At 37.1% G+C, this 27,507-nt stretch overlaps 1 protein-coding gene across 4 annotated transcripts in view; it reads left to right on the forward strand.

The window, feature by feature from the left end:
- The first annotated feature begins 6,070 nt into the window (after positions 1-6,070).
- The window catches only part of arnt2 (aryl-hydrocarbon receptor nuclear translocator 2), a 183,145-nt gene continuing 161,708 nt past the window's right edge, over positions 6,071-27,507 (forward strand). For 3 of the 4 annotated variants that reach the window (XM_056461014.1, XM_056461015.1, XM_056461017.1), the window contains exon 1: positions 6,071-6,389. In XM_056461014.1, coding sequence (XP_056316989.1) covers positions 6,359-6,389 — 31 coding nt within the window. In that variant the 5' untranslated portion in view covers positions 6,071-6,358. The remainder of the gene's footprint in view (positions 6,390-27,507) is intronic. The other variant, XM_056461016.1, reaches the window with a different exon arrangement.

Consider the following 27,507-nt stretch of genomic DNA (forward strand, 5'->3'; position numbering starts at 1 on the left):
GAAGTGCTCGGTGCTGGTGGTGCGTTGGAAAGTGGAGCTGGTGGCTGTAGAATCCGCTTCAACTGGTCCACCAGCTCTTGAAAGTGATCGAGGGTGCTCATGTTGTCGTCGTTATGGGTCCGGGCTTCTGTTATGAAGCGGACAGGAGACAGAGGTAAGGAAACGTTAGGGTGTTTATTGAATGACAACAAGGAGCACATGAAGGATAGCCAGGAGGATCAGGAATGATGTTGGGGTCTTTTCCTCCGTGGCTGGGTAACAGGAATACACGAGGATGGACAGCACACACCAGATACAGCTGACAGAGGATGACACAGACTTGGAAGGACTGGAAGACAGGACGATTCGGGGGGACCAGGAAGACTAGGAGGAATACAAAGAGAACAGGTAAGTAAATCGTTTGTTTAGCTGAGGATGACTACGCTGAGTGGTCGCTCAGTTGTCCGCTTTCGTCGAGACGAGCCCGGACAATGAGCGACTGGAGTGCTGTGCTTTTATCTGGTGCTCGTGAATGTGATGCAGCTGTGTGCTCATTAGAAGTCAGGTGATGGTGATCTTCGTGAGTGGGGGTCGTGAGAGCCTGACCAATCCATGACAGTTTGTTAGCATGTTTGGGAATTTTGGGAAATGAGTTTATTGCGTGCATTTTGTGTGAAAGCAGTGACTTCTTAGTATGGAGCCAGATCGGTCTCAAAATAGATATGTTTGCAAAACGGCACAATTCACATGTATAAATTCCAATTCGTAAATTAAAAATTATAAAAAATTTTCCCCAAATTAATTGGATGTGTGCATTTATGAATTGTGTTTTGAATTCATTAATTAGATTTGCATATTTATGAATGGTGTTTTGAATTTACGAATTGGATTTGCATATTTATATATGGTGTTTTGAATTTTTTTATTGGATTTGTATATTTATGAATGGTGTTTTGAATTTATTAATTGGATTTGCATATTTATGAATGGTGTTTTGAATTTACTAATTGGATTTGCATATTTATGAATGGTGTTTTGAATTTACTAATTGGATTTGCATATTTATGAATGGTGTTTTGAATTTACTAATTGGATTTGCATATTTATGAATTGTGTTTTAAATTTATGAATTGGATTTGTGTATTTACAAATTATGTTTAGAATTTATTAATTAAATTGTGTAAATGTGAATTTTGAATGTATTATTTCTGAGACTCTATAGCTAGTAGTTGAAAAAAAAATTCTGAAAAAAAATGTTCCGATACGGAAAACCATGGAAATTTATTTCGGTGTCCTAACTTTTCTACATGAATGTATATTAGTAAAAACACCCAAGCAAGCATTAAGCTGCCAGACTTTGGAGGCACTCGTCAGAAAGAGTGTATGGAAGTGTGTGTGTGTTTTCTTGAAATGTACCATCAGGAAAGTCCGGGCAGTGCAGATCACTCATTGTTTGACCCTAACTTCATCTATAAAGGAAAATTGCTTTTTACTCCTTCATAAATCATCAAAAGCGTTACTGTACTGGAACACTGCAAGATTAATGCCTTCACCATCTCAGCGTTTCATCATCTTTATATAAAAAGGCCATCATCACTTCCGCAGAATGTATAACCAGATCAAGAATTTGATCATAATACTGAGCATTACTGAATAAGGAAAGCATATTTAGCTTAAAATGCCAGCTTTTGAGATTTAGGATGCTGTTCGGGAGTCGCATTAAACGGAGTGTGTGGTAATGAGTGCTTTTGTAGCAGTTTGTTTTGATGGGTGAACTTTACAGCCATAGGGATTCCTCAGAACCTTGACCTCAATAGGAATCTATTCGTGGAATTCATCATCAGAATGATCTCGAGAAACAGGTTAATCAGATAAAAGCCCTATGGAGATAATACTAAAATTATAACACACCCGTGATGTAATGATTTAGCTCAAAATATAATAACTAGATCATGTGACAAAATCAAACAGGTTTGGGGAAACTCAAGAGCATTTTGAATTGATATATTCAGAATGTAAATAACTTTCCAAAGCAATAGTTTAATGTATGCATTTTTTTAGTTAATTAGTTAGTTAGTTTATTTATATAGCACATTTTTTACAACACAACGTTGCCCAAATTGCTGAACACAATCAATACTAATTAAAATAAATCCTACATCACATACGTAACAATTAAAACAAGGCAAACCCCTCAACAATTAAAAAGGATCAAATGCTAAAGAACAAAGCTGGTGTATCAGAAGCTTTTTAATAACAGATAGAGTTGGAGCGTGTCTGATGTGGGGTGGAAGCCCGTTCCAGAGTTTTGGTGCGATAACAACAAAAGCCCGATCCCCACTTCGCTTACACTGGGAACTTGGTACCGAAAGAATAAACTGATCAGACCTTAGTGACCTACCAGGATTATATACATGTAGGAGGTTTGATAAGTAAGGTGGTGCCAGATCATTTAAGGATTTAAATACAAAAATTAATAGTTTAAAATCGATCCATGACCTAACAGGCAGCCAGCCCAGAGAGGAAAGTACTGGGGATATGGGCTCATATTTGCGAGTGCTTGTCATAAGTCTCGCAGCCGCATTTTGTACTAATTATAATCTATTCAGGGCATTTTGACTAGAACCCACGTATAGAGAATTGCAATAGTCAAGTCTTCCCAAAATAAAAGCATGGATCACCTTCTCAAGGTCATTAAAAGAGAGGAATGACTTCACTTTTGCCACAAGTTGTAAATGGAAAAAAACTGGGTTTAACAACTGAATTTACTTGTTTGTTAAATTTTAGATTTAGCACTTTAAACCGCAAAAAAATAATATAAATTCTACTTTTAAATATTTTGTTTATTTCAAAGTGTTTCTTGTTTATTTGTAATTGTTAGTGATTTTTTTATTTATTAAAATGTTAACTTTTATTACAGTTTTTTTTTTTTTACAGTTTTTTTTTTCAGTTCAGTCTGACTTTAAATGTTTAATATGTTTTGTCCAGCTTAAAGGCATCACGTTATTAATTTTAATTTATTTAGTATTAAAATAGTGTTACACTGAAAGACATTTAGTAGATGTATTCTGTAAATAATGAAAAAATATATATATTAAAAAATAGATCAAAATATTCATTAATTCATTTTCATTCGGCTTAGATCCTTTATTCATCAGGGGTCAGTTTATTCAATTCACCTATAGCGCATGTCTTTGGATGGTGGGGGAAACCAGAGCTCCTGGAGGAAACTCATGCCAACATGGGGAGAACATGCAAACTCCACACAGAAATGCCAACTGACCCAGTCGGGACTTGAACTAGCGACCTTCTCGCTGTCACCTCAACAGTGCTAACCACTGAGCTACCGTGTCGCCCAAAATATAACATTTTAAAATGACAGTTTAATGTTTCTATTTAACAATTTGGTATGAGTCATGATATTTTGGAGATGATTTGCAATAATTTGGCTAAAAGCGTTATGAGTTTCATCATGATTGCTTGAGACAAGGCCGTATCTTGAGCAGATGCTGTGGAAGTCGTGGAGGAGTGGAGAGCATGAGACTGATTTCTGAAAGACCAAGTGACAAGACAAGTCTTCACATTGATCCCGTGGGCCAGCCCAAACACCTGCTGGTGATCTACTCACACCTGCAGCTTCTCCACGATAGACATCCAGCGTTCCCCAGCCCCCGGTGCCTGGTCTGCAGCTCTGCATAAGAAGTTTGGCCAGAGGAGAAATGGCGAGCCTGGTTTCTCTTAAGGTTTTTTCCTTCACTTTGGTCAATTGGTGAAGTTTGTTCCTCGCCACTGGCTTGCTTGGTTCAGGATTTGTGGAGCTGCGCATCGATGCATTTGCTCTTTAATGTTTGGACTTTCAGCAGTGAAAATTAAACCACACTGAACTGAACTGAACTTCAACTGGCCTGACACTGTTTCAATTCACCGTAATCTTCTATGTTAAGCTGCTTTGACACAATCTACATTGTAAAAGGGCTGTAGAAAGAAAGAAAAGATGTATAGACTGTTGCCAATTAAAGAAAAGTAAAAAACTGTGCCGAGTAGTAAAAATTGGCCGTCCAATTCTAGGTAAAGCACAAATACAACTAAATGAAATTTATTTAATGAGAATTAAACAGAAAGCACATGTCATAATTGAAGATTGTTTCCACACCTTAAATATAAAATTTCAGCTTCTGCCATCAAAAAGACTTTTAAAGCAAGCTCAAATAAAGAAAAATGTGTATCAAATGTCCTTTGTGCTGACTGCCATTAGATTTTGAAATGCTGGGTTTTAAGTATGGATGGGGTTTAGTTGAGTTTTTAATATGATTTATGTGATGATATTGAATGAATTTGTGTAGCCTGTTTTCTGTGATATGTGTGATGTAAACGCTGATGTGGTTGTGTGGTGAAGCCAAAGATAAATTTCCGCTTGTAGACAGTAAAAATGTAAAGTGATGATCTCTACACTAATATTGTTTTACAACACTAATATTTTTTTTTTTTACTTTTGCTTTGCAATTGTTTTTTAATCAAATTTGTTTATTCAATTCACCTATAGCGCATGTCTTTGGATGGTGGATGTCTTTTTTTTGGTCAAGCTTAAGGGCTTGACATTGACTACAAAATTAACTAAACAAAAACGTTTTAAATTAAAAGTCCAAATATGCATGAGTAAAGTATAGTAAAGAATAAGTGATCACATTTTATTACTGTTTAAATCATAAAAAAATATTGCTGGCAAATAGATTAAATAGTCATTTGAATGATACTAGCAGATTTATTATTTAATATTATTATTATTATGGTATTTTAGGGATGCATTGTGAACCTTAAATGACTACAATTATTTAAAATCTCATAAAATTATATTTTTTCTATGTATTAAACTATTATTACACTAAAATGTTTAGAGAGTCTCTTGTATAATAAAATAACGTGATGGCTTTTCATCACAAACAATTGTTTTTACACATATTTTATTAAAAAGTTTTCTCCATTTTTTTTTTCCTCCGGCTTTTTTTCAGTTGAAGTCTATTATGATGAGTTGGTTCGAGCCCCGGCTGGGTCAGCTGGTGTTTCTGTGTAAAGTTTGCTTGTTCTCCGTGTTGGCGTGGGTTTTCTCCGGGTGCTCCGGTTTCCAGTCCAAAAACATGTGGTACAGGTGAATTGGGTATGATAAAAATTGACCGTAGTGTTTGTGTGTGTGTGTGTGAATGATTGTGTATATGGATGTTTCCCAGTGATGGGTTGTGGCTGGAAGAGCATCCACACGCAGCGTAAAAAAAAAACATATGCTGGATAAGTTGGTGGTTCATTCTGCTGGCGCAACCCCAGAATAATAAAGGGACTAATCTGAAAAGAAAATGAATGAATGAATGAATGAATGAATGTATGTATGAGTATGTTGGTGCTGCACTGTGATCCTTAAATTACTACAATTATTTTAAAATGTCATCGAATTAGTATGTTTATAACGCACTAGACAAGAATATTATTATTTTTTCAGTATGTCAACAATTGTTACACTGAAAGACATTTAAATAGTGAAAAAAACCAATGGATTTTCAACAAATTTAACAAGTGAACAATAAAACAACTTTGATCAAAACAAATTTGAGTTTAGAGAAAAATGTCTTACATATTAGTAACTTTTCAAATATGATTATAGTCAAATGGGATTTAAATTAACAAAATTGCTTCAGGCTAAAGTCAGACTTCAAACCTGTCAGACAATATTGAGGTTTGGTTTTATATTCACACATTTCTCCATAATAATATAATCTCAGAAGTATTATTTACAAGTTCTAAACACTGAACTCATAGGACTATCAAAGTACAATATTATTCACAGTCAAACAAATAGTGCTAATGTCGTTTTGAAGTCATATTTACACGTCGTTTTCGACCGAATACTGTTTACCATGGTAAACAATATAGGAAGCATGTAACAAGTTGTCACTGAACGAATGTGCCAATATAAAAACAACTTTTCCTCAATATCACTACACTGATCTCAGTTCAGAGCCTGTGATGTCTGTGCTCATGACCATAACAAAGCCCCGACGCGTGAGTGGACTGAGCCCCGCGCTGGTGTGTTTTGCAGGGCAGAAAAAGCCGCTGCGTGGATCCTGCATTCATTAATTCAGTGAAGTCTCGCGGTTGTTCACGCAACCTCTCAGACATCTTGCGTTTGTCAGACCGCGGCGAATCTGCTCCACGCATTAACAGAAACCGAGCAAAATCGCATCCAAGCATCGCCCGATCGCCTTCACATCTTTTTCACATGCGGGGCTGAACTGAGTTTGCGCGTTTGAGACACCCCGGAGAGGATTGCGTGCGGCGTTATATCGTATTGTGCGTCATTTCTGCATTTCTGCGTTTCCACCCAGGCAATATGGCAACACCAGCCGCTGTAAACCCATCGGGTGAGTACTGGTTTTATTCTTTCGCTTCTAAAATAACAGAGTGCGGTGTTCAAACGCAAACCGAGCGTATGTTTTCCCCCTCAGTGTTCTGTTTTCGCGATAAACAAAGAAAGCGCGTCGCGTTTAAACGGACGCGAGCTCCCCCTCCCCTCCCCCTCACTCAACTAACAACAGCGACATTTCCGATTCAAACGCTACAATGTATCGGTTAGAATTCTAAAATAGAACGTTCATTCTTTCGTGACGTTCTACCGTCGCGAATGTATTGTGACGTCGGAGGGAAATGTGTCTCGTTTGGCTTCTTTCTGTTTCTGCCGCGGCTTGTTGCTAATGCAAATGAGATGCTGAATACATTTGCCACAAGCCAAGTACGTGCTTTGATTTCCTTGATAAGCGACTATTGGATCTGATACGTTGAATGTAGCGTTGATGTGAGGTTGTGAGAGTATAGCTTGACTTCCTCTGCCTGTTGATTGTATTGCGAGAATGAATGTTGGTGTGCAAAACAGTCAAATATATTTTCATATACAGATAAGTAAAATGCAAATTTTTATGTGAGCATATCTATTATGTGGATCACACATTTGTAAGTAGCATATCTATGATGGAGAGATGACAGTCGAGATGTAAACAAGAGCATTCTGTTGTTGTTGTTAGAAGACAGTCATGAACTTAACCATGTACAGTAAGTTCGTATACGTGTGTGAAGGTTCTAAATTGAGTTATAGTTGGTTTAATATTCACACACTCAGACAGTCTCCTAATAATATAATTTTAGAAAAGTATTCTTTGCTAACTTCAAATAATGAACTCGTATGACTACAGAAGCAGCATTATTCACAGTCAAATAAACAGTGCTAATGTTGTTTTGAAGTCATGTTTACATGTGATTTCAGACCGAATATTCAAAGTACCATGGTAAACAATGTGTCACGATGTGCGAATATAAAACCAGCTTAACTTCAGTAGGTTTTAATTGTTCTTCAGTGGTGTTAAAGTGGATCAACTGTTGTTGTTTTTTGGGTTTTAATGCTGTCGTGCCACCAGAGTCACGATTATGTGGGCATCTGTGGTCTATTTTCGTCATCGCTGAATGTTCGCAGGTTTAGTGGTTTGCTGACTCAGTGACAACCAGGATGAAAGAATGTAGAAAGGCAAAGCTTAAGAAAACTGCACTATATGAATATGTGCTAATTTTCCACTTCAATGTTATCCATTTATTTTTGCGAACATTTCTGCTAACAAAAAAAATACAATGCAAGTCAAAAATACAGAGGACAAAACTGTAAAATAAAAATACAGAAAATTCCTTTGCGTCATTACCATATGTTTGGCCCTGTTTTTTACATATTTGTTTTGAGGGTAAATTATGAAAGTTACAGAGATGCACTGGCAAAGATGCACTGTAAAGTTAGAAGTCATATGTATATATAACCCCGTAATGACATGTATATTAAATAATAGTGACTCTCTTAACATCCATAAACATATTTCAGTCTACTATGTAAATATGATGGATATTTGTCTCTGTTATTAAATAAAAATTACTGGAGATTGAAAGATGCTTAAAAATATATACTTAATAAGCCTGTCATGATAAGGAAGTTTTGTTGTGCGATATATTGTCACAGAAATTGATATTATTCTCATTTTGAGATCATTTTATGCCACTGATTATATAATGCAGTGTAATAATGCAAATAGCCACAAACACTTTAAAATACGTATCACTCTTAAAGTTATTAATTCTCTAATTTGATGTTAAAAAGGTAAATGTCTTGTTTTATATATATACTATTAAATGTTCCATTATATGTTCAATTGTTAACTTTGACACCAATCAGAATGGAAAGTCATTGTTAAATGGCTTTAACTTTTGTGAATTTTTGTAAATATATTTACTACAATGGCAAAAATTGTGTAGGTCATCTCCACGTATTGCACGATAAGTCAATATATTGATTATTGTGGCATGGGCCGGTATAAGATTCTGATGGTACGATAACCTTGGATATAAATATCATGGTTTCATGGTATTGTAATTACTGCTCTAAAATATATACTTTTTAAATATCTGGGTAAAAAACAAAAACTTTCCCCCCCATTGAACACAATATATTTTATTTTAAGAAACATTTAAAATATTTTGGAGCAGTAAACATGTCAGGCTGAATAATTCAAATGAATTATTGACTTCTGCTGTCTTCATTCATTTAAAAAACAGATTTTTTTTTACAATTTAAAAAGACATCTTTAGATATCTTTTCTGTTGGAGAAACTGTGGTCCTAAAAAATAAAAAAAATAAAAAAAGTTAATAAAAAAATTGTACACATACCTTGGGAACGGTGTTGCAGAATTTTTTAACTGTTTTAAAACCTTGACTTTTCCAAACCATGGTTAACCTTGAAAACGGTTATTGTGACAAGCCTACTTATACAAAAGATATTATATATATATATATATATATATATATATATATATATATATATATATTTTTTTTTTATTTATTAATTACATTTTTTTATTATTATTTTAATTTTTTTTACAGTGCAGACAAATCAAATTTTTGTAGTTTATTGAGCGTTATGACTAATTGTAACAAAAAGTTGATTTACATATAGATTATATATATATATATATATATATATATATATATATATATATATAAAAATAAATCTTTTGTATAAGTAGGCTTGTCACAATAACCGTTTTCAAGGTTAACCATGGTTTGGAAAAGTCGAGGTTTTAAAACTGTTAAAAAATTCTGCATGTGCAACATGTTTGATATCTAAGACTTTTATGACCTATGTAGTATAGGTGAAAATATTAAAATCATTTATGCTCTCAGCAAAAATAATAAAAAAGTTGTTGATATTTACGACCATTAAATAAGATGAAATTTAAAAACCCCTTTTTAAATTATCAAGGCTCTGTCATATTTTAAACATATATTTGACATCCTTGTTGATTGTCAAATAATGCCGGATTACTTCAGTCCACACTCAAAAATATATATTTTTTAACTTGTTCAAACTACTTAATTACAATGAGCTGAAACCACACAATTCTTGAGATTTCATTGGGACAACTTAATTTTGTATGTTCAGTCCACATAAATATGTTAAAAGTGTTAAGTTAACTTAATTTGTGTTGGGACAACATGATTGTGTTTGGACTCTCGGCAGTGAATATTAAAACACTGAACTGAACTAATCTAAACTGAACTGAACTTAAAGCTCAGAAAACTGAACTACACAGTTTCAATTCACTATAATCTTCTATGTGAAGCTGCTTTGACACAATCTACATTATCACTTCCTGCTTCGCTACTGTTCGGACGTCTTTGCCTACTGCTCCGCTCTCTGCTCACTTGCTTTTATATCTTAAACCCTAATTTTAACTTGAGCCTATCAGCACAGTGCTCAAACGACACAGCTTGAAGATCAGCATCGATTCTACAAACTTTCTGGAATATAGCTTTACTAACAAGAGGGGAATTATCGTCTAAACAATCCTCCCGCCACCAGCTATCAGCTGCTCACATTCCTGAGACGGGAAAACACGGCTGTGAAAATGCCTCTGGATCGGATTAATTCAGATTCTCACTGCTGTACAAACTGCCACAAACTTCTACAAAAGATTGCAGTTCTTGAAACAAAGTTACTTGCGATCCAACCAGAACTGCAGCGTCATTGTGGACGCTCACAGCAAATAGCCGGTGAGTCCCATAAATCTATTCCTACCACTATTTCGAGCACTGAAAAACAGATTAAAGCTGTTGAAAATGAGCATTGGCATAAACAAGGTGCGAGACCAAAGGGTACTCGTGGGGTCAGATCATATGCTGCCGCATTAGCGTCCTCTACCCCAAATACAGCTCGGACTCAAATACAGCTTGAGAACAGATATGAAGTACTGAGTAATATGGGTGAAGAATCCCCAAATGCAGTCAGACAGAGATCGCATGACTCAGCAGCTAACTCTGCATGGAACAGAGGCTCAAGGCCGACTAGACAGCGGCATTCTGCTCCGATCGCACCTGAGATAAGAACACTAGTTGTAGGAGATTCAATAATCAGGAATTTTAGGAGCAAATCTACAATGACATACTGCTTCCCTCATGCAACAGTTTCTGATGTAAACAAAGAACTTAAGGAAATTCTGAAAAAGCACAAGACTGCAAAACGGATTATCATCCATGTGGGGAAGAATGATATTCGAAAGGAACAGTCAGAACTGCTCAAGAGAGATTTCTGTGAGCTCTTGGAAACAGTTGAAAGAGTGAAAATTCAGCCGTTCATCAGTGGGCCACTCCCTGCAAGAGGGACAAACATGTTTTCACGGCTGCTTGGTCTAAATGTATGGCTGCAGAAAGCATGTAACAGGAAAGGACTGAATTTTATTGACAACTTCAATCTCTTCTGGAACCAAAGACAACTGTTGACATCAGACGGCCTTCACCCAAACAAACTTGGTGCAAAGGTGCTAAAGGACAATATCTTCTTCTCCCTCCATCATCCATCAGCTGTATGTGCCACTGACCTCAATCCAAATGGCACATACACACCTAGCATCTGTCCGGATGACCACAGGACCTCAAATCAGCTCCCGAGTGGACTTGGGGTTGACGCATCACCCAAGGACAGTGATAACACCACGCAGCCAAAACACCCACTGTTGATAGAGACACTATCGCTGGCCCTCTGCTCAACACAGACAGACTGTGACGCATCAGAACAGCATCATGTCTCGTCACTAAAAACTGATCCTCAGGAAAACACCCAGGAAAACATATTTCAGCACCCAGAATCTCCAGAGCCACAGCCTCTGTCGCCAGACACGTTCCCATTATCACCTTGCTCGCCTCTCTTGGGTTTCTCAAAAAAGATGGAGGAACTGGTGCATGCTGGAACTAAACTTTCACACTCCATCGCCGCAAGCCCCCAGTTACCAACCAAAAAGCGGCCTGCTCCACAACCACCTCTGAGCCCACCTGGAAGAGCCCTCCGACATTTGCCCCACCGCCAGGGCCCAAACAACAACGCACCATCTTCAGCTGGTGAACAAAACTGCTCTCCATGATGTGTCTCGGGTGCCTGCTTAGATAACAGTGTCTTTATCAGATGTTTACAGAACAAGCAGGAACCCAGTGTGCCTGTAGCTTTCTCTACACATATATGTGTTGTATTACGTGACAGAAAACCGAAGACTTTTTCAGGCCGTATAGCAAATCACTCAAATCTTGTGTCTATTAAATATAAATCTGAGACTACTGTAGCAGAAACAGCTAAAACTGTTAAGTTAGCACTTTTAAACATCCGATCACTCAACAATAAGTCACTTTTAGTCAATGATTTTATCAGCTCAAATTGCCTTGATTTTATGCTTTTAAATGAAACTTGGCTAGATGACAGCTGTAGTGCAGCAGTTCTGAATGAAACAGCTCCTTTAAACTTTGACTTTTTGAGTGTTTGCAGAGCCAATAGGAGAGGTGGAGGCATTGCTGCCCTGTTTAAAGATGTCTATGAGTGTAAACAAGTGTCATTTGGTGACTTTTTGTCTTTTGAATATCTGAGTATAGCACTAAAAGGTGCTCCACGTATCTTACTGATCATTATCTACAGACCTCCAAAATATTCTCCAGCTTTTATTGATGATTTTACAGAGCTGTTATCAATAGTAACCTCTGAATTTGACTATTTTACCATTGCTGGGGATTTTAATATTCACATTGATAATCCAGAAATCAATGCTGTAAAAGAACTGATGACTGTTTTGAACACTTTTGATCTGACTCAGCATGTTCAAGAACCCACACACAATCGTGGACACACTCTTGATCTACTTATAACTAAGGGTTTACACATTTCATCAACTGTTGTTAAGGATGTTGCACTATCTGATCATTTCTGTATTTTCTTTGATATATTGATCACTCCAGCTATTAAAGACAGATCTGTCTCTGTCAGAAAGAGATGCATAAATGAGAACACTAATGAGCAGTTTATGAAGGCCATATCGCTAGCACCAAGTATATCTGCAGACTCTGTTGATTCTCTCCTTGATTTGTTTAATTCTAAAGTTAAGAATGTCATAGATGACATTGCTCCTGTTAAAGCCAAGAATATAACTAGCAGCCAAAGGGGATCTTGGACGAAGTCCCCAAAATTAAAAATGACGAAAAGACAGTGCAGAAAAGCTGAGCGTATGTGGAGAAAGACGAAACTAGTAGTCCATTATAATATCTATAAAGACAGTCTTCGTGCTTTTAATATGGAACTAAAAACTGCTAGGCAGACTTTCTTTTCAAGCCTTATAAACAGCAACGTAAACAATGCTCGTAAACTCTTTGCAACGATAGAGAAACTCACAACCCCCCCCAGTCGGATTCCCAGTGAGCTACTCTCTGAAAGCAAATGTAATGAGTTTGCTCATTTCTTTACTGACAAGATCAATAATATCAGAAAGGCAATCAGCTCATCCAATCAGCCAAGTTGTGTCGACGTCAGACTAGCTCAACCACAACTTAAGAAATCAGACATTATGTCCGATTTCATGGCAATTAATGGCAAAATCTTAGAAGAGATCGTGCAAATTATGAAAACATCAACCTGCAGTCTCGACACGCTCCCCACATCATTCTTTAAAACGGTGTTGACCTGCTTAGAAATGGATCTTCTAAAAGTGGTAAATGCTTCACTTCTCTCAGGGATTTTTCCTAACTCACTTAAAACTGCAGTTGTTAAACCCCTCTTGAAGAAGAGCAACCTGGATAACACTATATTGAGCAATTACAGGCCCATCTCAAATCTCCCTTTCATTGGCAAAATCATTGAAAAAGTTGTTTTTAACCAGGTTAACAAGTTCTTAAACTTCAAGGGGTGTTTAGACAATTATCAATCTGGTTTCAGACCACATCACAGTACAGAGAGCGCCCTTATAAAGATAATCAATGACATCCGCCTAAATACAGATTCAGGCAAACTAACAGTGCTGGTACTGCTCGATCTCAGTGCCGCATTTGACACTGTCGATCACAGCATACTTCTGGATAGGCTGGAAAACTGGGTTGGGCTGTCTGGGACGGTCCTCAAATGGTTCAGATCTTACCTTGAAGGAAGAGGTTACTATGTCAGTATAGGTGACCATAGGTCAGGGTGGACACCCATGACATGTGGAGTCCCACAAGGCTCGATTCTGGCACCACTCCTGTTCAACCTTTATATGCTCCCTCTGAGCCAAATAATGAGAAAGAACCAAATCTCCTACCACAGCTATGCTGATGACACTCAGATCTACCTAGCCTTACTGCCTAATGACTACAGCCCCATTGACACCCTCTGCCAATGCATTGATGAAATTAACAATTGGATGTGCCAAAACTTTCTTCAGTTAAACAAAGAGAAAACTGAAGTCATTGCGTTTGGGAACAGAGATGAGGTTCTCAAGGTGAATGCGTACCTTGGCTCTAAGGGTCAAACAACAAAACATAAGGTCAAGAATCTTGGTGTGACTCTGGAGTCAGATCTGAGTTTCAATAGTCATATCAAAGCAGTTAGTAAATCAGCATACTATCATCTCAAAAACATTGCAAGAATTAGATGCTTTGTTTCCAGTGAAGACTTAGAGAAACTTGTTCATGCTTTTATCAGCAGCAGGGTGGATTACTGTAATGGCCTCCTCACTGGCCTTCCCAAAAAGACAGTCAGACAGTTGCAGCTCATCCAGAACGCTGCGGCCAGAATTCTGACCAGAACCAGGAAATCAGAGCACATCACACCTGTCCTCAGGTCTTTACACTGGCTCCCAGTCACATTTAGAATAGATTTTAAAGTATTATTACTGGTCTATAAATCACTAAATGGCCTAGGACCTCAATACATTACAGATATGCTCACTGAATACAAACCTAACAGATCACTCAGATCTTTAGGATCAAATAGATTAGAAATCCCAAGAGTTCAGTCAAAGCAGGGTGAATCGGCTTTCAGCTACTACGCCCCTCGTTGCTGGAATCAGCTTCCAGAAATGATCAGATGTGCTCCAACATTAGGCACATTCAAATCAAGACTGAAAACACATCTGTTTAGCTGTGCCTTTACTGAATGAGCACTGTGCTACGTCCGACTACTATGTTTTTCTCTTCTTTTTAATTCTTTTATAACACATTTTATCAGCTTTTATTTTATTTTTATTCTTACCATTTTTATGTTTGTTTTTATTTCTCTTATAATTGTTTCTTTTATTCCTGTTTATGTAAAGCACTTTGAATTGCCACTGTGTATGAAATGTGCTATATAAATAAACTTGCCTTGCCTTGCCTTACATTGTAAAAGCGCTATATAAATAAAGATGAATTGAATTAAATGATTGAATTGTGTGGAACCCTGCACTTTTTACAGTGCAGTATTGTAACTAAAACCTGACTGGACATATGTTTTATTTTTTGATAACATATTTAATACATGAGATATTTATGAGTTGTATAGTATAGCACAGTGAAAAAATGAAACAAAAAACTCAGCACTGAGCAAAAAAAAAAGCAGTATGGCACAGTTGTTATTTATATGAAATTAAACTTTAATAGAATAATTGTGTTTATTTATACAAATAAATCTATAAAGCGTTATTTTACATTTGACTATTGAATTTCTCATATCGGGCAATACGGTTACTCAGTGGGTAGCACTATCGCCTCACAGCAAGAAGGTCACTGGTTCGAGTCAGTTGGCATCTCTGTGTGGAGTTTGCATGTTCTCCCGGTGTTTGCGTGGGTTTCCTCCAGGTGCTCCAGTTTCCCCCACAGTCCAAACACATGCGCTGTAGGTGAATTGAATAAACTAAATTGGCCATTGTGTAAAAGTGTTTCCCAATACTGGGTTGCAGCTGGAAGCGCATCCACTGCGTAACATATGCTATATACGTGAGAACAAATAATAGATTCAACAGACCAAAGTCAGGGAATATGTCATTAGATATAGACAGCAATATGAATTAAATATCACGTTTAACAAATATAGTGAGATTAGATCCAGCGGTTGAGCGGTAGATCCTTGATGAACAGTCCGATGCGCACAGCTCTCATCTGGGTAGATATGCAGCAGCGCATACCAGTGTGTGTGTGTGGTCACGTGATGTGCGTTTACAGTGGTGTAATGTAGATACAGAATTGTTCAGAAATGCTGGGTGAAACGCCAGTGTGGACGCGGATCGTTTTCATTCTAAAACGCCCTTTTAAAACTAAAACGTATAAGTGTAAACGGGGCTTAAAGTGGGTTTAAGTACATTTTAATTTCTGAGTGAACAATCTCTTCAATTACTTGCTCCCAGGGCCTTTATATTGAAGTTGATATTTAGATTGGTGTTTCGTAACATCTAGTTTTATTAGGTGACTACGGACAATTCACCTACATCGCATGTCTTTGGACTGTGGGGGAACCCGGAGTACCCAGATTAAAGATTTCAAGTGAAGTTTTGCATAAAGTTAATAATTATAAATATATGTATCAAATGTTTTACATGCAATAAAAATGGCCCCCCAAAAATAAAATAAACACAATATTATGTGGCCTGAAATTATGATCAATAAATAAGAAACTTCTACATGTGATAAACTTTAATCAACACACTCAATCGCTAACCCCTAACCAATCAGACTTGGTCGCTAATCCAAAAAACATGTCGCAATTTATTCAGCCTGAAGTAAATGCCGCTTTATTCCACCACCCGCGGGCAATTCTTTTCCCGCCACCTCATTTTAAATGCAAATGAGGCCGAATGAATAAAGAAAGTCAGTGTTATTACACCTGGCTGACACTCGCCAAGCGCCGTTTAAAATGCGCAGGAGCTTTCCAAGTCACGTGACTGTAGTTGAACTGAAGGGCACTTTGTTTTAAAGTCAGCTTTTATTCACAAATCTGTAGGCCATCTGTACTTTAGCGTTGAGCCTACAGTGCTGAACAAAAGACCCTGGCTGCAGCGCGCCTGTGATAAGAGGGAGTTTGCTGGACGTTTGTCGATGAGATTATAGACACCGTTCAGACTGTTTGCACACCTCTTGTGTTGCTGAAGGAAGGTTTTTTTTTGTGTGTGTTGTTAAGAGAATGGATAACGCTGCAGATCAGACGTTCAGCGTTGCTAGAAAAGGAGTGCAGTTAGCAAATGCTGATCATTTGTAGCAGGGTGTCTGCAGGGTCTTAAAGTGGACCTATTATGCCCACTTTCACAAGATGTGAAATAAATCTGTGATGTCTCTAGAGTGTGTGTGTGTGTTCCAGCACAAAATAAGTCACAAATAATGTTTTATAACTCTTTAAAACTGTCCCATGTTGGCTTTGAAGTAAATTGTGCCATTTTGGTGACTGTCGCTTTAAATTCGAATAAGATTGTGCTCTTTTTAAAAGAGGGCGGAGCTACAAATGCCAATGTGTCATCAAAGTGGCAGATTCAATATGTTATCTCTGTGAAAACTCAATGTTGTTCAGAATATGGTAGTCTTTGGAGACTAGGGGAGAGCGGGAACGACTACCATTTTTCATAAATGTTTTAATAGCTGTATAATAGCTGTAGGGCTGTAACAACGAATTGATTAAATGTGATTACTAAAAGCGCTGGCAACGAATTTCATAATCGATTCATTGTGTCGCGCGATGCTGAGATGTTTGATTATTAAAAAAACTTTAGTTGAGCAAAGTGAATACACTCTGCCTCTCTCACACACTGATGCCAGAGTTCGACGCCTCATAGACAGAATGGAGCAAATTCAATTCACCTTTATTTGTATAGCGCTTTTACAATGTAGATTGTGTCAAAGCAGCTTCACATAGAAGATCATAGTAAACTGAAACAGTGTAGTTCAGTTTTCAGAGTTTAAGTTCAGTTCAGTTTAGCTCAGTTCAGTGTGGTTTAATAATCACTACTGAGAGTCCAAACACTGAAGACCAAATCCATTAATGCACAGCTCTACAGGTCCCGAACCATGCAAGTCAGTTGTGACAGCGGCGAGGAAAAACCTTCACCAATTGGTGAAAGTGAAGAATTAAAAAACCTTGAGAGAAACCAGACTCAGTTGGGCACGACCATTTCTCTTATGGCCAAACGTTTTGTGCAGAGCTGCAGACTAGGCGCTGGATAAGCTGGATGTCAGCGAGACTCATCTGTCCCCGGCGTGTCACAGAAATTAGTCTCATGCTCTCCTATGACCACCACAGCAGCTGGTCAGGGTACAGCCTGGTCCAGGATTAAGGAAACCTTGGGATCATCTTGTCGCTGGTCTTGGATCGAATTAGTGGCGCTGCATGAGGGCCTCGGGATGAGTATCCCCAGGTGGAAATAGAGAGTAAAGAGAATAATTAGCATGGCTGCTGTTCAAAGTGTATATAAATGAGATGAAGAAACCTGTGTGGAGCACATTCATGTATCATGCCGCTAAGTGATGCATTGAGTGTATGCTTTACTAAAGAGATAGGTCTTTAATCTAGTTTTGAACTACGAGAGTGTGTCTGAGCCCCGGACATTATCAGGAAGGCTATTCCAGAGTTTAGGAGCCATAAATGAGAAGGCTCAACCTCCTTTACTCGACTTTGCTATTCTAGGTACTACCAGAACCCCTGAGTTTTGAGATCTTAAAGAGCAGGCTGGATTGTAGCGAGACAGAAGGTTGGTTAGATAAACAGGAGCTAGATTATTTAAAGCTTTATTGGTAAGAAGCATTTTTTTATAATTAATACGGCAGCCAGTGTAAGGAGGATAAAATTGGGGTGATATGATCATATTTTCTAGACCTGGTAAAAACTCTGGCTGCTGTTATTTGTGCTAGCTGAAGTTCGTTAATAGAGGATGCTGGGCAGCCAGCAAACAGACAGAGCGGAGGTAACATTACAGAATCCTACTTTTGTTCCATTTTGATGTGAGGACCGTAATGTCCCTGATGCTGTTGTTTACTTGTTATCCAGCTTGAAAAGTATGACGTGAAAAATTCAAATTGAGCTTTGGTGTGTTGGCTGGCGCTGGGCCAGAAAAAGATGTCAAATTATCACAATTATGCGGTGTTTTTAACCACCCAATGCTTATTTTATGTTTTAGACATGTAAATACACGCAAGTACTAGTAAAATAATACATTTAAAGTTTGTAAAACACACAAGGAAGTCTAACAATCAATTAAAATATAATTTGCTGATGTGTTTTATTCATATCAGATACATGTAGTGAAGGTAACTATAAAGTTCAATCTATTCATCTCCCAGCTGGCCAGCCACCTGCTTGCATGCATTTTGGGAGTAACTGGTGAATTTACATGCTGAATCCTGCGTGTTCTGCTTTTATGAATCAGGCATGCGCGCAGCCGTAAATAAACATGGCATTGCCCATCTCACGCCATAGATCACGATCAAGATCATTTATACTGTCTTTTAAACAACAAAAAACAATCACTTACACGTTTTGGAATATCAGGTAGCTGATGACATGGCCATAATAAAAGGGTTACATCTGTCATACAGCGCTACTGGGGCTGTGGTGTGTCACATGACAAACATAAAATAGTAAAATAGTGCATAAACATGTGATTTGGGATGCACCTAAAGTTTTAGACGGAAGTATATTTTTGCTGTGGTTACTAACTCAAAAGTGTGGTCTATCGAAATCAACTTACACAACTTCAATTTAAACATGAATTGTTCATTGTTACTTTTGACCCCATCAGTAGGGACAAAAGAAACACACGGATGGATCAAAAGCAACACAGCACTAATCTTGTTTATTTTAAATATATCGGACTATGGCCTTGTTAATGTTAACTTAAACATATTTTGTACTTTATTATTTTTGCAAAAAAATTATAAACTGCATTTGAGCAATTCCATGCAAAAGTCAACTTTGCCATGAAAAAAAAATCCAAAATAGAGACCATTTCTACATGTTTTTGTGTGTAAGCAAGTGGTTTACAGTACTTTTAAATGCTCAAAAATGTTTCTGTCAATGTTTTCAAACTATTATATTTGATTTACCAAATTCACACAATGGTGACTTCACATTTGTCACAACCATAACAAAGCTTTTCCCTCATAAATGCAAAAATGTGAAATAAAATCAACCATTTTTGTTCTATAGTGAGCTGACTCTAAGCCTTTTCATTAGCATAGTTTTTTGGGGGGGTTGTGCAGTTTAATTCCCAGAACTTCTACAAAGTATGTTGTAGACTGTAAACTGCACTAACTTTTTTGTCACATCCATAACGCACGCTTATTTTCCTCATTTAGACTATTAAAATGTTTACAGATTGATATTTTTCCGCTCCCATAACTCTGTGGCTAGTTGTTTTGGAAAATATAAACAGTTGATTCAATGTAATGTTAACGTATACTTTCCATGTGAATGTATGTTTTGAGATTTTACTGTAAATGTCACATCCATAACGCCGGAATTGCTCGTTTTTATTTTACATTTTAGTTCCATCAAATGTTTCAAGAGCAATGCAAAATGTTAAAATGTTTTAATTATTATTGGCAATATGCATTAATCCCTGAATCCAAACACTAAAACTCTAATGTGGAAGTGAATAGTAAGGTATGTCTATTAGCAGTGGGACTTAAATAACAGTGTTACTTTCGTCTCCACAGGAACTCCTGCCATTTAAACCTGATTTGCTTTTAAACTGGAAAAACTCTGAGATTTCAAACTCAAGGATGTGTTACTGCACTAAATAACCTGTAGATTGATCATTACTGCGATGCATGAAAAGAGAAACACAACTTAAAATAAGGAATACGATAAAAAAAAAAAAACGCTACAATAATTTACTTTCTGCACTTAAAAACTGAAATTTGGACCTAACCGCAGGACACAGTCCTGAAATCAGCTGATATTTGGCAGCTCTGTCAAGAGTTGCATGCTGAATGTGCTGTTATAGCCTGGAAAGCAAATGTTGTCAGGGATTCAAGAAAATGGCTTTGTTACTTTTGTCCCACGTTACTTTCGTCCCCGCTCGCAGTATTCATTTATGCATCATCAAGTCCACACTTGTTTATATGAGCGCATTATTGCATGGAATAATACAATCTTTATGTTTTGCATTCTATTTAGCTTTATTTTTTAGGTTGGACCTGCAATCATTAGCTTTTTCTATTAATATTTACTTTATTTCTACACTGAAAAAAATGATTCAAAGATGATTCCTTGGAGTTACTACATTTTTTTACGTTAAGTGGTTGTAAACAATTTATTTGGACTGAATTTAAACAAACAAACTACGTTGAACATTATTAAATTTGATTTGTTTGTTTAAATTTAACACAAATAAAAATTGTTTGCAACCGTTTTGCATGCAACACTTTTTTCAGTGTACATTGTAAATCAAACAATTGCTCCGAAGTTCTGAATAAAGCAAGAAATGTGATCACATGAAGGATTTAATACTTTAAATAGTACTTTAAAATGTAAAAAAAAAAAGAAATAGTCATTTACATGTGATATATAAATGTAAAAAAATGGTACTTTATCGTGATATATAGTAGAGCTGCACAATTAATCTGTAAAAGATTACGATCGCGATTCGTCCCCATAGACAATCTTTATCCAGCATTTCTACGATTATGCCAATTATATTTTCAAGTTCAGGAGAGAAGCAAAGGCGGCTGCACAAGTCTACACATTGTTTTTATATACATAACTTACCAACGTGGATGCATCCAATTGGTGTTAAAAGAGTCACATACTGTACTGTATTTATAAGGTATAATTCACCCAAAAATGTCATTTCTGTCTTCATGTAATGATGTATTTGCGGCTGCGAAATCACATGTGAGCTGTCTGTGAGCTGTTACCACAGAGAGGGCGTTCGTGCGCCTGTGAATAAAGTCTACTTTAGTGAGCAGAACCTGTATAGGCTGTGAATAACGTAATAAAGTTAGTGGCACACAAACTGAATGACAAAAGTAATCATTTGGGAGCCGCGCGGGAAGTATGAACTGCGCTTAACAGTGAAAAATGAAAGCGCACACATCATTTAAATAATCATCTCGCATTTTAGATTTATGCATTTTAGATTTATGATTGCGAAAAGCATGTGATATGTGTTTTTTCTTTCATAGTGAACGCAAATTGCTGTGCATGAGAATAAATGTTAAACAGTGTCAGTATAACTACTCTAGCCTACACAGTGCTGAATATAATGCAAGAGGGAATCTGATAGTGACAAATGTCTGATTTTCCCAGTGTAAAAAAATTGTCTAATAATGTTGTCAATGACAGATTGCTGTAACACGTGGATGACAGAGACATCGTTAGGATCTAAGTGCAGGTTTATTCGGTAGTCAGGCAAGCAAGGGTCAACACAGGTGCAAACAGATGAATAAAGGCAAATCCAGAATCGTAGTCAACATAACAGGCTAGAGGTCGGAAAGCAGGCAGTGAACATGGACAAACAGACAAACTTGGCAAGGGTCAAAACACGGAGAAACGAGACTAAGGAAAACGCGTTGAATTGTCACTTTACAGGTAAACAAGACTCAGCCAGGAAGTGAGTGTATGTGCTGCTAAAGTAGTGTGTGTGATTAGTCCAGAAGCAGCATCAGCTGTGGGAGTCCAATCAGTGGAGACTTGGAGCAGGTGTGTGTGGCATGACTGAATATGTAGTTCATAAGATGTAGTCCATGTGAAAGTGAGCTATTACCAGCGACCTCTGGTGGTTAGAGATCTCTGGTAATCATGACAATTGCAAGCATATGTCTAAAACATAATAACTCGGCATCAGAATTATGAATAATTATATTCTGATGTCATCACTTTACTGTGCATTAATGACCAGGACATTTTTTAAAAGTCCACCATTCAAAGTCTATTCAAAATTTAGCATGTTGAGAAATAACTATAATAATAGCCCACTCATATTCACCTTTATTTTACATCTACAGAGTCGTAAGATAATCGTGATCTTTTTTTTAAGAAAAAAAATCTTGATTCTCTTTTAGTCAGAATAGCCCTATAGTCATCAGAATATGAAACGACTTGTATTGCGATGTGATAATTTATCATGTCGCCCAGCCCTAGTACAAAATCTAAATACTTTTTTATTATATAATTTTTATTTCTGTTTTATTTCACTTTCCAAATCACCATATAAAATTACAGCTTATATTCAATTCAATTCAATTCAGCTTTATTTGTATAGCGCTTATACAATGTAGATTGTGTCAAAGCAGCTTCACATAAAAGGTCACAGTAAATAGGAACAGTGTAGTTCAGTTTGTAGTGTTTAAGTTCAGTTCAGTTTAGCTCAGTTCAGTGTGGTTTAAAATCACTACTGAGAGTCCAAATATTGAAGAGCAAATCCAACGATGCGCAGCTCTACAGATCCCGAACCATGCAAGCCAATGGCGACAGCGGAGACGGAAAAAAAACTTCACTAATGGCGGAAGTGAAGAAAAAAAAACCTTGAGAGAAACCAGGCTCAGTTGGGCACGATCATTTTAATTTCTCCGCTGGCCAAACATCTTGCAGTCTCAGTGGCGGAGGCTGGAAGCTGGCCTCAGCGAAGACTCGTCTGTCTCTGGAGCGTCACACGAATCAGTCTCATGTTCTCCACTCTTCCATGACCATCACAATATGAAAGCATTATTTTAAAAATCGAACTATTTTAATAACAATTAACCAAATTGTACTAAAATATGAACAAAAATCACAGAATAAAATAAACGTTCTCAAAAACAGATCTTAAATGTGACCTTTGAGTATTCGATAACACTTTACAATAAGGTTGTATTAGTTAATGGTAGTTAATAGGGCAGAACACACGATCTTAATTCAGCTTTTCTACGATTCAGCAAATTATATTTTCAAGGTCAGGAGAGAAGCAAGGCAGTCGCACAAGTCTTCACAGCAACATTGACACCTTCAAATGGCGTTAAAAGTGTCACACACTGTATTTATATGGTATAATTCACTCAAAAATGTCATTTCTGTCTTCATGTAATGATGTATTCGTGGCCGCAAAATCACATGTGAGCTGACCGCCAGCTGTTTTTTTCCCTACCGAGAACGTGCGCGTGCACTCATGACGCCTACTTTAGTGAACACAACCTGCATAGGCTGTGGATAACAGGTAATGAAGTTGTAAATAACTTTCAGTTTGTTGCACAGAGCGATCGTTTGAGGGCCGTGCGGGAGGTTTGATTTGCATGTATGTGTTTTTTTTTCTCACTGTGACAGCAGCCATGAGCAGCACTCGGAAGTGAAAGTGAAACCTGCGCGCACATTATTTAAAGAGCCCATATTATGGGTTTTTGAAAATGCCCTTTCATGTAGTGTGTAACACAGCTCTAAGTGAAGTGAAATATCCAGCTAAGGCTTAAATCTGTAAGTGTACAGTGTTTAAAATTATTGATTCATCTATAAAAGAGTCGACTCATAGTGCTTCAAACGAGTCGTCTTGATAACGAGTCATTAGGTGTTTCGCGATGACGCGGCTACGAAACACAAGCCTCTCCAGTAGTTACGCGCGCAAACCCGGGAGATTTGAAACCTGCGGCCCCGCCCACTAACACAGAAAAAACACTAGACACACACACACACAGACGCCGCCGGTCGAATGAAGTCACGCTGTGCTCAGATGGATAATATTGACAGTCTCTACCCAAAGATGAAACTGTGAAGAGTCAGTGGTTGAGGTTTATTCACTAGTGTAAGTAAGTGCGATTAAAATTGTTGCCTCGTTTACTGTAGCTTGCAAATTATGTATTTATTGCGTTTTGTTACTTGTTAACCTGGTACAGTACACGCGGTTACTCTTTATATTCTCTTATCGCATGTAAGCCACGTTGAAAACGCGACGCGTGTCGCTTTGTTTACGGATTTAACGTTAAATGCTTTTGTGAGCTCGCGTTCCACTGTCGTTTGTCGTTGCTATGGCCATCGTAAGCTAGGAGACAGGAGACACGTGTCGATCTCCCTAGTTCTGAGGAGGAGCGTGATGTGTGTGTGTGTGTGTGTGTGTGTGAGAAAAAGAGCAGGTCGAGTGTGTGACGGCTAGGAGACAGGAGACGCGTGTCGCTCTCCCTAGTTCTGAGGAGCGTAATGTGCGTGTGCGTGCGCGTGCGTGTGTGTGTGTGTGAGAGAGAGAGAAAAAGAGCAGGTAGAGTGTGTGACGTCTAGGAGACTCGCGTCGATCTCCCCAGTTCTTCTGAGGAGGGTTGTGTGTGTGTGTGTGTGTGTGTGTGTGTGTGTGAAAAAAGCCTTACACTATGAAAAGTGTATGCACTGTGACTACTTTTATATCGCTGATTAGCTGCTGGGCATTTCACTCTGTCTCGCGCTGAAGCCTGTCACTGTCGACCAATCGCAGCAGGCTGTCATTGGTCCTATCAGCGCAGATTAGCTTCGCGCTGAGGAGGGGGTTGGGAACAAATGAATCGCTGAACGATTCATATGGGAGTCGCTGGGATAATTAGGTAAAAATAAATGCAGATTATAAGACCATCAAAGTGTTTTTTGACCTTGCATGCATATTAGACTGTTGTTGGAGACCCTTACAACCTACATATGACCCTATTTCATGTATAATATGGGCTCTTTAAATGATCATATCGCATTTTAGAGTTATGATTACGACAAGCATTTGATATGTTTTTTCTTTCATAGCGAACACAAAAGTGTTGTGCATGAAATTAAATGTTTACTGTGTCAGTATAACAACCCCAGCCTATATATAATGTTGAATATAATGCAAGACGGAATCTGATAATGACAAAATTCAGATTTTACCAGTGAAAACAAATGGTCTAATAATGTTGTCAATAACAGATGACAAGCACATGTCTTAAACATAATAAATTAGCTTTATAATTATGAATAGTTATATTCTGATGTCATCATTTTACTGTGAATTAACAAACAGGACACATTGAAAGTCTGTTCCAAGTCCACCATAATGACTGTACAAAATTTAGCATTTAAAGCAACGCTATACCTACACACAGGCCTAATATTATTATTGTTCTTTTACCATATGTTTGAGAATTAACAATTATAATAGGCTAATCATATTTACCTTAATATTACATTTACAGAATCGTGAGAAAATCATGATCTTGATTTTAGGCAAAAAAAAAAAATCATGACATTGACATTTTTGCCAGAATCGTGCAGCCCTAGTAGTTAATGCATTTTACGAACATAAACAAACAATGCATTTATTACATCATTTGTTAATTTTAGGCAACGTTAGTTAATAAAAAATACATTAGTTCAATAGCTAATGTTAGTAAGCATTAATTTGGATTTTAGTAAGGCATTATTAAATGTTGAACCATAATAAATAAGTTTTGTTTCAATGATTGTTCATACTTAGTTCATATTGGTAAATACATTTACTAACAATAATTAATGAAACCTCATTGTGAAGTGTGACAAAGTATTCTGTACAACAGTTACGAATGCATTAATGTCAGTAGAATTAAACAGTTTAACTTTGCTGCTGTTCCTTTTAAGCGTTCTATGCTAATTATTTAGCAATGAAAGACACTCCGCCTTGTCTTTTGACACACATTTGGTTTCAAATCTATTCTTTATAAAGCTTTGCATTGCGACATAATGATTTGTGTTGAAATACGAGCTTCTGTTTTCTTTTAATTATGTGGACAAATAAAGATTCTGATTGGCCAATAGACATTGTTGATATGAGCTGATGGACTGATTTGCCTGAAATCAAAAAGTTGCATTCAAAATGAGCCATTTTTAATGCTTTTACTGTGAGAAATGATGATTTGATAGTTAAATTGTTTTCATATCTCAACTATAATTTCATTGTATGGCCTATTTGATTGCACTGAAACTTTTGCAAGTGTTCGAAGTTTCAGAAACTTCTGTTAGGAAATCCAATCCAATCCACTATCTCATTCATCACACTCGAATGGGAAAAAGCTAAAAAAGTCATAGAGGACAACTGTACATGTATTATTGCAGCATGTCTTTTCTTCTATTGAGAGTCATGTCTGAAGTATCTCGAATATTTGGCAGCATGAACTTTCTTTGGCTGCGTAACAATAAATCCAGCAGAGACAAGTCGTTGTTCACATGCTCATGCTATCAGGAGAAAAAAATACTTGATTAGATAGTTCGAGATGTTTCTGGCTGATCTGTTCCTGCTCTGAATTGAGAAAGTGTTTCTGGATGGAAATGAGCCAAGTGTCGCTGAATCACTTTTTCTTTTCACTTTCAAGTGCTGGAAGAGAATATGGGAACTAAATGTTTTACTAGGAAATGTTCTGAACAGGTTATTTTCTTTCTTTTTTTGTTTTCATTGGGATTGAAATGGCTCCATTTAATCTTGTTTTGATGCAGTTTCTGGTTTTATAGGGTTTTAGCAATTATATAAAAAGGTTTAGAGCCCATTCTGAAGTTTTTAGTTAGATTCTAAACTCAAGCTTTCATTTAGCTCATCTAAAAGGGATAGTTTGCCCCCCTAAAAAGAAATGATGATTCCCTCATCATTTAATCACATAAACATTGATGTATTTCTTCTGTTGAACACAAAACATTATATTCTCAAGAATTTTTGGGGGAAAAAAGAGCAATTCACAATAGCGTTGGGCGATGTTGACCAATTTGGCATTGTACGATGTCTAATATGAAACATCGCCATAGACGATGGCATAGACGATGGCATCGTCGTCGGTGGTGAATTATCTTGAATCATTAATTAATTCATTCATAATGAATTAATTTTTTGTAGCCTACCATTTCAACTACCTGACCAGCATGATCTTTGTTTTACTCATAACCAAAGCATAAATAAAGAAAGAAAGAAAAGTTACACACATAATTACCACCTGTCAATCACGTTTTCCGCAGGACTCTGGCATGAATAGGCAGAAATAGTGATCTGTGTCGTTATAATGGTGTCGACAAACTTGGTTGGTAAAAAAGGTGCTAAGTAAAATTACTAAAAATGGCTAAGTACAAGCGTGAAAGTGGAAGATTGAAGGAGTGTACTGACCTGCTGACTGTCTGGACCCGCTGTCTTGAGCGCATGACAGTGTGTGTGTCCAACACAATCTCACGGCAATTCATAACTTTTTGATTTAGTGGCTAATTCATACGAATTCGTACGATCTAAGTCGTA

Source organism: Danio aesculapii, chromosome 7 (assembly GCF_903798145.1).
Source record: "Danio aesculapii chromosome 7, fDanAes4.1, whole genome shotgun sequence".
Classification (NCBI taxonomy): domain Eukaryota; kingdom Metazoa; phylum Chordata; class Actinopteri; order Cypriniformes; family Danionidae; genus Danio; species Danio aesculapii.